General features: G+C 49.8%; 2 protein-coding genes across 2 annotated transcripts; both read right to left on the bottom strand.

The window, feature by feature from the left end:
• LOC120696079 (PHD finger protein PERSISTENT TAPETAL CELL 1-like) lies at window positions 1-721 on the bottom strand. The gene has a single exon (XM_039979237.1). It carries the CDS (start codon window positions 669-671, stop codon window positions 45-47), a length of 627 nt encoding a protein of 208 aa, XP_039835171.1. The 5' UTR covers window positions 672-721; the 3' UTR covers window positions 1-44.
• A 3,896-nt stretch (window positions 722-4,617) lies between these two features.
• Window positions 4,618-7,029, bottom strand: LOC120696078 (PHD finger protein PERSISTENT TAPETAL CELL 1-like). The gene is made up of 2 exons (XM_039979236.1): window positions 6,711-7,029; window positions 4,618-6,361 (listed from the first exon to the last, which is right to left on the bottom strand). Exons 1-2 carry the CDS (start codon window positions 7,027-7,029, stop codon window positions 4,662-4,664), a joined length of 2,019 nt encoding a protein of 672 aa, XP_039835170.1. The 3' UTR covers window positions 4,618-4,661.
• Window positions 7,030-10,161: the final 3,132 nt, after the last annotated feature.

The raw sequence follows: 10,161 nt of genomic DNA, 5'->3' as shown, positions 1-10,161 counted from the left end.
CCGCCGCGGCTATATATAGAAGCAGCTTGTAACACAGTTTTTTTTCAAGCTAAAGGAGGGAACGACAGCACGTCGTTGTCGCAGCGGCTGCAGACGAAGACGTGCGGGGCGTCGTCGGCGTCCTTGATCCCCGCGCACCGCGTGTGCTGCCACGCCTCGCAGATGTCGCAGCACGCCATGCGCTCGCCGTCGTCGTCGTCCGCGCCGCACGCGCAGTCCACGACCCTCTCGCCGTCGCCGCCCCCCTCGCTCACGGCCATCACCCCCTCGTTCGCCGGCGGGATGCCTTGGTCGTCGGCGCCCACCTCCTCCTGCTGCCGCTGCTCGCCGACCGCCCCCTCGACCACCACGGCGCTCCCTACGTCGACCAGCCCGAGCACCGGGCAGGCGTCCTGGCTGACGCCGAGCCCGACCACGGACTCGGCCGTGAAGGTCCTCAGGCCCAGGTACATCTCCCTGAACACCCTCTGCGCCTCCCGCTTGAGCTCGCCCACCGTCGCATGCGCCGGCAAGGTCACCGTCTCGTACGGCGCCACCAGCTCCGGGCACCCGTCCCTCACGAGCAGCGTGCAGCACAGGTTGACGTGGGCGTGCCCGACGACTCCACCACCGTTGGTCGGAGCGAAACCTTGGTGGTAATCTTTGACGAAGTGCTTGGTGTCCAGGACCATCCGTACCGCCACGGGGATCGCCCTCCTCTCCTTTTGGTTGTCGAGAGCGCCTTTTCAGCCGAGCGCCACCGGCGCATGTGCCCCCGTCGCCCTCACGCCATAGTGGTGGCTCAGCCTTGCCATGTCAGGGCCGGGGCAGAGATTAATGAAACAAAAAGAGACCGGGCCGGGAAAAGATATGGAGATGGAGATGGCCATGGATGCATGCATGGAGGCCAAGACCAGGAAAGAACCCTACAAGCGCTAGGGTCTTCCTCGGTCCTCCGAGGCTCCGATCCTCGAGTGAGTCCTAGCTCGTCTCCCTTGCAACGCAAAAGAACAGAAAGCAAGAAAGAGGAAAGGCTAGCTGGGTTGTCTCACTAGGGGCACAGGGCAAAGGAGCCCCTCCTCTACTGGTAGCAGAGAGAGAAAGAGATAAAGCAAGGCAACTTTCCTTCAGCCTTTCCATTTGCTTCAATGATAAGTCACTTGTTTCCTTGCGTTTTTCCGACAAGACCTGCATCATTTACTTGTTGCTAGTGCCAACCAATGGTTCAGTTAACAGTGCGTTATCAATCGTCTTTTCACACCATTCACATACCTAGTCTTATTGGATGGTGTCAGTCACCCCTGATTGGTGAATAAGAAAGAGTAATGGAAGGGCTTTTTTTATTGCTCGGAAAACCAAAAAAAAAGGAAAGAAGTATTTCAAGCATATCTGGCAAAAATTATACAGTTGGTTCAGTAGTTTTTGTGTTGTGGGCTTAATAATACAAAGTTTCTTCCCCTGAAAGTCATGCCTGAATCATTCAGAAGGCTGGCTGGATCATTCCAACTTTCCACCCCGGGCCGGTTGTCTTTGGCAAGCTTCCCTGGGCACACAGAATGGAGTAGGGACGACTACTGTCTACTGTGTAGCAAGAGCCTTTTCCTAAAAGGGCTTTCATGAGGGGGCGCGAGGTGAGACCACCGAGTGTAGCGGTAGACCCCCAACGCGAACGAACAGGCCATGTGAGTGCCACATCGGCGCCGCCGTGGTGATGCCGTGAGGTCAAAACAACGCCGAGATGATCTCTGTGCGCTGATTTCGCCGGCGCCTTTTCCTCTGCAAGGTGGTCACTCACTCGCCAGTTCAGTGGTAATGCTACTCTACTCTACCCGTAGTGCTTCGATCGTACTTGTCGGTTTTTTTTTTTTGAAACGGATCGTACTTCTCGTTAGGTAGGTGCAACTTTAGCTGCCCACTGAGTTGGTCCGGTGACACGAACTCGCTTAGAACTTCAGAAGATCTTAGATGTATGATGGGGATCGGAGAGATTCTTCTGATGTAAATTTGAGGGAGCCCATGCTGGCTCCGAGAGCTTTCTTGGGTGTGTTTAGATCCGTAAAATAGGGGTAAAAAAGATCACATCGGACACTGTGGTACACCGTAGCATTTTTCGTTTGTTTGTGGTAATTGTTGTCCTACCATAATCTAACTAGCCTCAAAAAATTCGTCTCATCATGTACATCAAAACTATGCAATTAATTTTTTTATTTATCTACATTTAATATTCCATGCCTGAGGTAAAAGATTTGATGTGATAGGTGAATAGTGAAGTTTGGAGAGAGAAATTTTGGAAGTGAACACAACCCTTGTTTCTTGTGAAGGTGAAGGTCCTTGCAGAAACAGATTTAATCGTTTTTCAATTATGTCGTGCGATCCGCAGTGGAACGATTTTTCCAGTGCTACTACGCCAGTTTGAATCCAATGGTTCATTGTTCCAAAAAAAAAAGAATCCAATGGTTCATTTGCGTGACTAATATGAGTGTAGTGACTAGATGCGTGATCTAGTGGCTTAAAAATGAGAAATGTTTCAAAATTTCTCCATATTTTGCAGGCTTGTCCTGATTTCTGGGGTTGTATTTAGTTGATTTATTTCAAGTTAATTAACAAAAAAAACTGTCGACTCCTTTGTGGAAACCAATCAACTTCACCGTTTGGAACCGCCAGGGCGCCTGTATCCAGCCCATACGGTGCAACCAGGCCAACCAATCCCTCGCGCGCGCGCACCCCCAGCAAAAATAGCGGCCCACACCTGCAGGATTCACAAAGCCCGAACGGGCCCAGGTAACTCCAATCCAGCGGTCGGCCCAGGTTCTTGGGGGAACTGGGCTGCCGGCGCAAGACCGCTTCGTTACATCTAGGCCGGCTGGCCGCACCTGCGCGCCGACAGTATGGCCCATGTCAGTCCGACACGCGCCGGCCTATGTGGTCGCTCAGCCAAACACAGGCGAGCGCGGCTCCTCTGCGCTGCCACTCTATGTCGCTCGGGCTGCAAACATCAAAACTATCACCTGAAACTGATAGTAGGCTCTTTGTGGACTTATTTGGTCTAATAGCAGTTTAATCTTTTAGGTAGGTGACAATCTATACCAAAAGCGCATGCACTAGATAAGTCAACATGCTTCGTGCTTTCACCTGAGACCTAGTGGAGCAATAAATGATCCGGCCATCTTTTTCTTGTTTTATTTATTTCTATCGTGTGTTTTACTATTTTAGACATGCACGCTGACATTAAATGCAAATATATCCATTAGATAGCCAGATGTACACTATTTTTATTGTTTCTTACCTATTTTGTTTGGATAATCTCTGATGCTTCAAAATGCATTTGTACATTGTTTTTACTTCTTTTCTTTTTCTTCATATGTTTATCTATTTTTTCCATAAATTTATTCCTCTAATTATTTTCTCCTTTTTCCTATTTCTTTTCTTGCACTTTTGTCTAGTCCTTTGCTTCTATTTATTAATCGTCCTTTCTTTTCTATTATGAACCTAATCTATATTTGATTTTTTATCCTTTATAATTGATATCAACCATGTTTGTTTCAAATGTTAATAGATGTATACTTACCTATTATTATTGTATAAATATTTGTTCACATTTACGATTGAGTCATGCTAACTGTATATTAATTTATTTGTATTGTAGACTTATAAATTGGGGTACGAAATAATTTATTTTCTTTATATGCTAACTCTTTTAGCGTGTATATATACTTAGAAAAATAACTTTTTATGATGTAGATGTATTTGTCTTCATGTAAAATTATTTATTTGCATGTAAATAATTTGTTCGTAACACCAAATTATTTGTTCGCTTTGCAATTAAATTGTTCCGTCATGTTGACTCATTTGTTCGTGATATTCCTTTTTATTATTTATCCTATATAATCAAATGTTCGCAATGTGTAATATTTTGTTCGTTGTATATTATTATTTGATCGCAGTAGCCGAAATTAATTATTGAGTATTAAAAAATATTTTTTAAAAATATCATGCAAATATATACAAGTGTGATCTTATTTTGAAGATCTTGTCATAAGAAAGTTAATGATCCAATTCAAATTTAATTTGAATACACTGTTCAAGATTTATAATTTTTTTGTAAATTCTAAACTTTCTTGTATGTGGGATGACGTCACCAGTTTTGTCTTTTTTTCATGTATGCACCGGTTGTTCTCTATCTTGAATGATTGCAGCAGATCAAATCTGCATCTAGATTATTGGGCTGGCATCCCATTAACTAAATGTGAAAACTATTTCTTCGGGTGATGGATGTCCAAACCATCGCGCCTTAGGTGATGTATAACCGCTCCCCCTCCTCTGGGCTGCCTCTAGTAGTTTTTGAAGACAAGTTGTGTACAAGAGTTTTGTGGGGAAAGCTATATGTAGTAGAATTTCATGTTGTTTACAGAATGAGATTTACAATTGCTTACGATAAGTTTTTTCAAAAAAAAAAGTTGTTCTAGATAATCTTTATGTAAGTTGGGAATTTTTTATTTCCAAGTTCAATTTTCATTTTCCAATGAGCTCAGAGTTCGATGTGCCGATGTCAAGTCGATTTCCTTTTTTTTTCAACTTAAAGTTCTTTTTTTCCAATCTGATCATCTGTAGTTTGACTTGTTTATCCCGGGCGTGCTGCCGCCGCGGCTATATATAGAAGCAGCTTGTAACACAGTTTTTTTTCAAGCTAAAGGAGGGAACGACAGCACGTCGTTGTCGCAGCGGCTGCAGACGAAGACGTGCGGGGCGTCGTCGGCGTCCTTGATCCCCGCGCACCGCGTGTGCTGCCACGCCTCGCAGATGTCGCAGCACGCCATGCGCTCGCCGTCGTCGTCGTCCGCGCCGCACGCGCAGTCCACGACCCTCTCGCCGTCGCCGCCCCCCTCGCTCACGGCCATCACCCCCTCGTTCGCCGGCGGGATGCCTTGGTCGTCGGCGCCCACCTCCTCCTGCTGCCGCTGCTCGCCGACCGCCCCCTCGACCACCACGGCGCTCCCTACGTCGACCAGCCCGAGCACCGGGCAGGCGTCCTGGCTGACGCCGAGCCCGACCACGGACTCGGCCGTGAAGGTCCTCAGGCCCAGGTACATCTCCCTGAACACCCTCTGCGCCTCCCGCTTGAGCTCGCCCACCGTCGCATGCGCCGGCAAGGTCACCGTCTCGTACGGCGCCACCAGCTCCGGGCACCCGTCCCTCACGAGCAGCGTGCAGCACAGGTTGACGTGGGCGTGCCCGACGACTCCACCACCGTTGGTCGGAGCGAAACCTTGGTGGTAATCTTTGACGAAGTGCTTGGTGTCCAGGACCATCCGTACCGCCACGGGGATCGCGGCGAACGCGTCGGCGGCGAGCGCCTGGCTGGGCTCCTTGAGCACGTGGCGGTAGAGGTGCGTGAGGTCCCGCATGAGCTGCGCCCGGGTGAGCTGGAACCGCACCCGCACCTTGCCGGGCACGCCGCCGGCCGCCGGGAGTACGCTGGACACGTCCTCGAGGCAGTACTCGAGCACCTTGGTGACGGGGTTCATGGCGCGGCGCACGACGTAGTTGCCGACGATGTGGTTGCCGAGGGACTTGAGCACGAAGTCGAGGAGCCCCGTGTCGCCGATGTAGGCGCGCGCCGCGTCGCGGACCTCCTGCCGCGTGACCCACCGCGCGGGCGGCTCGGCGCGGCGGAGCGTGTCCACGACGGCGCGCGCCGCCATGTCCACGCGCCTGGCCGACCACCGGCACGAGGCCTCCGACATGATGCCGCGGTAGTCCATGGCGGTGACGGAGGTCGCCGGGAGGCGCGTCCGCAGCTCGAGCATGAAGCGGAGGAGGTCGCCGAGGTTGAGCAGCTTGTGGCCGCTGATGGCCTGGTACTTGGTGACCACCACGGGGAGGTCCTGGCTGAAGCAGGAGAGGTGCGGCACGAGCACGCAGAGCGGCACGGACTGCAGCACGTGCAGCGACTGCTGGTACGACGGCAGCGCGACGCCGTAGCTCGGCCGGCCGAACCTGTAGCCCCACCGCCCGAACCACGTGTCGCCGTACGCCACGCCGTGCAGCAGCCGCAGCTCCATGTGCCCCTTCCTCGCCGTGTCGACGAGGCTCACCATCCTGACGTTGAGGGCGGCGCAGATGCGGTCCCAGAGGTCCATGATCTGGTGGCCGGCGATGAAGTCGGAGCCGCCCTCGAAGCCGTGGAGGGCGACGAGGTGGCCGAAGCCGTTGAGGTGCACCACGCCGTGCAGCAGGTGGCCCCTGGAGGTCGCCGTCCCTTTCGACGGCTTCTCCGGGCCGTGGTTGATGCCGTAGTGCAGGCCGTCGGCCTCCACTGACAGCTCCCTCTTGGGCAGCACGAAGTGGAACCTCTTGGTGCAGATCAGATGCCGCCCCCAACCTGAAACACCACGGGGTTTACCTGTCAGTTAGCAATAGCACGTCTGATCCTGGTGCTCGTTGTTTCGTTCTGCTGATCAGAGCGCAGTTCGAACATTGATAGTACTTGGTAAAATTTGACGATTTTTGTCTTCTGAACTTTCATGAGGTTGAGAATTGTGATAATTGTACACCAAATAAATGATCATTGTGATGTAGTATTTTCATCTGTCTGAAACTCTGAATTCCGATGCCCCCCATCGTGTAACCCAGAACGTGGAACTTGTGTACGTACGCCAGGCGTTGATTGCATGCAAAAGATTCAGCATGTATAGGATGGGAATGTGACCGACAGAGACAGCAGCAAGTACCGACGTGACGGCAGAGCTGGCACTGGCGCTGCGGCGACGCGGCCACCTCCTCCTCGACGACGAAGAGCCTGACGACGGTGGGCGGGTGGCGGTGCAGCTCGAGCTGGAACGACCAGCACCTGGTCTCGCCCTGCGCGCCGGCCTCCAGGTGCGCGAGCCCGAGCAGCGCCCCGACGTTCTCCCTGAAGGCGCCCCCACCGGGCAGCGCCGCCGGGTATCCGGGCTGGCAGAAGGACTCGAACCGGAACAGCATCTCGCCGCGCTTCCGCCGCCGCGAGCTCCCCAGTCTGATCGCCATAGTCCTATCATTGGCGGCCATGTCGCCGGACGCCGGGGGAGGATCGGAGCTGGTGGGCGCGGCCTCGCGCCTGCGCTTTATGGCGCACGGCGTGCGGGGGAAGGTCGCCGCAGCAGTGGTAGTGGCTCCATCGGCGCCGCGGTCTCACGCGGTCAGTGCCCGGGATTTAGAAAGCCTCGGCGGTCTGGTGGAGCAGTGTGCGCGCGTGATCGCGGCGAGCTCTGTAAACAATGTGGCTCGGCATCCTTCTAGAGTCAAGGCATGTGCTCACAACATGGCTCCTCTCATCCTCTGCTCTGCTCTGGGAATTTTGCACGCAGAACCTTCGTGTTCTTCAGGGACACTAACAGAGACCGTACGCAGATCCTTCAGCAGCTCAGGGCCAAGGTAATGGCTGTCAAGCTAATTTTTGTAGCCAACTATTCTCATTCAGTAAAGGTATTGAGTTTCATGCACTATGAAGAAAATTTTAAGCTATGAAGAAGAGATGGATAGTATACTCCGGAAAGTCTCCGAAGTTCTGACATCGGCAAGGAGGCATCATGATAAAATTCACTTAAGGTGCAGATCATGAATTAGTAATCCTTACATATACAGGAAAATGTAGGGTGCCAGATGCAAATTCTGCCATGCTGTTTGTGTACAAGCATATGTCTGTAGGTTGTAGCACCAGGCAATGTCAATGAGATATGCCTTGCCTAACCGAACCTTAGGAGGGAATAGTTTAGGATCAGGGGAGCAATATTTTACACTATTCAACTGGAGCAGAGTGGAAAGCATGGTCTACAACTTCGGGGCCCCGTGGAAGTGTGAAGCGGAAGTAAATTCAGTCACAACTTCCTCGTTCAGAGAGTAGGTCGCCCAAATGGTCATTGTGGAGCTCTTTGTTAAAACACTACTATATCTCCACTGTCACAATTAGGTAATTCTGATAGCTTTACATCAAATTCTAATTCAGCATTCAGAAAGTAGCCTATCAGGTAGCACAAACTATTCTTGTTGTGCTCTGTCCCTGCGAATCAAAGTCTTGTAATTACTTTGTGTCTTATGCACTTCCATGAGCAGCAGTGCTCCTCCAAAGTCTGAAAGTCTAACCTCGTTGAGTCATTGTCCCATAGAGTAGTGCATCCGAATCTGCGGGTGACGATCTTCATGGTTAGAATGTATGTACGGTTAGGTTATTCTAGAGATCAGAATGGCAGTTAGACTAGTCCAGTAATGAGCGCACTTGGTCATTCTTCATGAGTTTTGTTGACACCATTTTTTGACACATGTCAAGAAAAGTGATTTCGGTGAATGAAAGGTGGCCGATTCAAAAGAAACCAAAAAATGCACAGAGTTGGAATCGGCCGATGGGAGTCCGTTCAATGGACTAGGAGAATATTCTGCGAAGATGCTGATTAGTCCGCTCTGGTACTCGACCGATGGAGAGTTACCGATGAAGTCAAGAAAGGAGAAGAGGATCCGGACTCTACGAAAATCTTGATGATTCGGTTGTAATATTTTAAGTAGTTTATTTTTTAGAAAGTCTTTTCTTTTTAGTCAAGTAATGTTTGTCGTAATCCGTTAGGACTTGATAGTGTTAGGCTATATATATCAGTTGTAAGGGACCGAAAAAACTTGATACACATCCAATATAACAAACTTTACAATTCCTTTGCACTTTTTCGGCGACTTCGCATTTTCTCTTCTTTTTTCGATAAGTTCTTTCAAGTTGATCAAGGACGCCTCACATTCGAGCGACTTGATTTGCTGGTGAATTTTCGTTTTACCGAGTATATTTGAGCTTTAGCTACCGGGCGCATCGATGTGGCTTCGTTCAAATCTATTCAAAAGTTATCGAGTTTATCTAGACTTTGACTTCCGGGCGCATCGCTGTCGTCTCGTCTAGATTTATTCAACAATTATCGATATCGGCTAGATTTGTAGTTTTTTCTATGCTTTTTGGCCATTATCATATCTAAAAACATATTAGATCGGTTTTAGGTTTTGGAGTAACACTTTTGTTATCTCAAGAGCCGGTTTAGATCCGTTTTTAGTTTTACATCATCTAAGTTACACATTCATAGCTTATATCTTGTCATACACACACGATCGGCTATTCAAAGCCGGTTCTGTCGTTTAGTGTATCGGCTGATCCTGCCGATACGCTTGTTTACTACGCGATTGCATTTAATATTTTTTTGTCGTTTATAGTATCGGCAAAGCTTGCCGATGCGCTCATCTGACAGATATTAGGAATCCCAGCCGATACGCTCTCGAATTTGATTTTGTTTTCTCCCTTGTCAATTTTAGGTCAAATTGATTGGTACGCTTGGTTGACTTTCCGTGACTCGGTGAACACTTGCCCTCGGATTCCAGTGTGTTGATTTTTGCGTCAACACATCTTTTGGGACGCCCAGTGGGACAGAAAGCTTCAACATGGTGGAATTTACTGATAAATCTGCAGTTAGTGAAGAAAACCAGATTCCTGTTCCTGAAGACAAGCTCAAAGAAGAACAAAAAAAGGAATATGAAGAGCTGGTGGAGAAATTCAAACGTGAATGCCTCAAGTCGTACAGCGTCAACAGATCTGGTGAGGTAATCAAGAAGTTTAATCTTCCATCTTTCCAGCCATTGACAGAGGCTCAACGTGAAAGCAAGATGATAGACGCAGTTGGCCAAGCTGTGGCACAAGTCTTCATCAAGTGTGCAACAGTTATGGGCAACACGGTGCACAATGCAGTGGTCAAGACTTTTGCTGAAGGCACGTTACCAGGGTGCATGGGTCCTTGTTATATACAACCAGATCAGATGCAATATACTCCCTTGGAGGTGTCTATGGCAGCAGCTCTGTCGGCTCAAGATAGCCAGGCAGGAACAAGCAACAGTCAAACTCCACCCCAGATGACCACTGCAGCATCGGCTGGTACAACAGATCCTATCTACTCAACCACGCCGCTGATTGCTACAACTGTTCAAGATGGATCTGCGTCTGTATTTCCTAAAGGGTGGAATCCTGCTACTGGGTATGGTATGCATCCGGATTTCTTTTCTACGCCACCCAAGATGCAGTTTAATGCGTCGGCTTCTCAGCCTGATCCATCGGCCGTTCAGCCGATGGGTGCACAACATGATGCATCGGCAACACAGCTGAATGCACAAGGCGCATGG

The sequence above is a fragment of the Panicum virgatum genome, chromosome 2K (assembly GCF_016808335.1).
Source record: "Panicum virgatum strain AP13 chromosome 2K, P.virgatum_v5, whole genome shotgun sequence".
Taxonomy (NCBI): domain Eukaryota; kingdom Viridiplantae; phylum Streptophyta; class Magnoliopsida; order Poales; family Poaceae; genus Panicum; species Panicum virgatum.
This window is presented reverse-complemented; position numbering and strand designations above follow the sequence as displayed.

What these genes read in the sequence shown, in the direction of transcription:
- LOC120696079 (XM_039979237.1), bottom strand. Translation starts at nt 671, where the DNA reads ATGGTCCTGGACACCAAGCACTTCGTCAAAGATTACCACCAAGGTTTC.
- LOC120696078 (XM_039979236.1), bottom strand. Translation starts at nt 7,029, where the DNA reads ATGGCCGCCAATGATAGGACTATGGCGATCAGACTGGGGAGCTCGCGG. An exon ending in CCAGCTCTGCCGTCACGTCG is followed by an intron (nt 6,362 to 6,710) that starts GTACTTGCTGCT and finishes GTGGTGTTTCAG; the next exon opens with GTTGGGGGCGGCATCTGATC.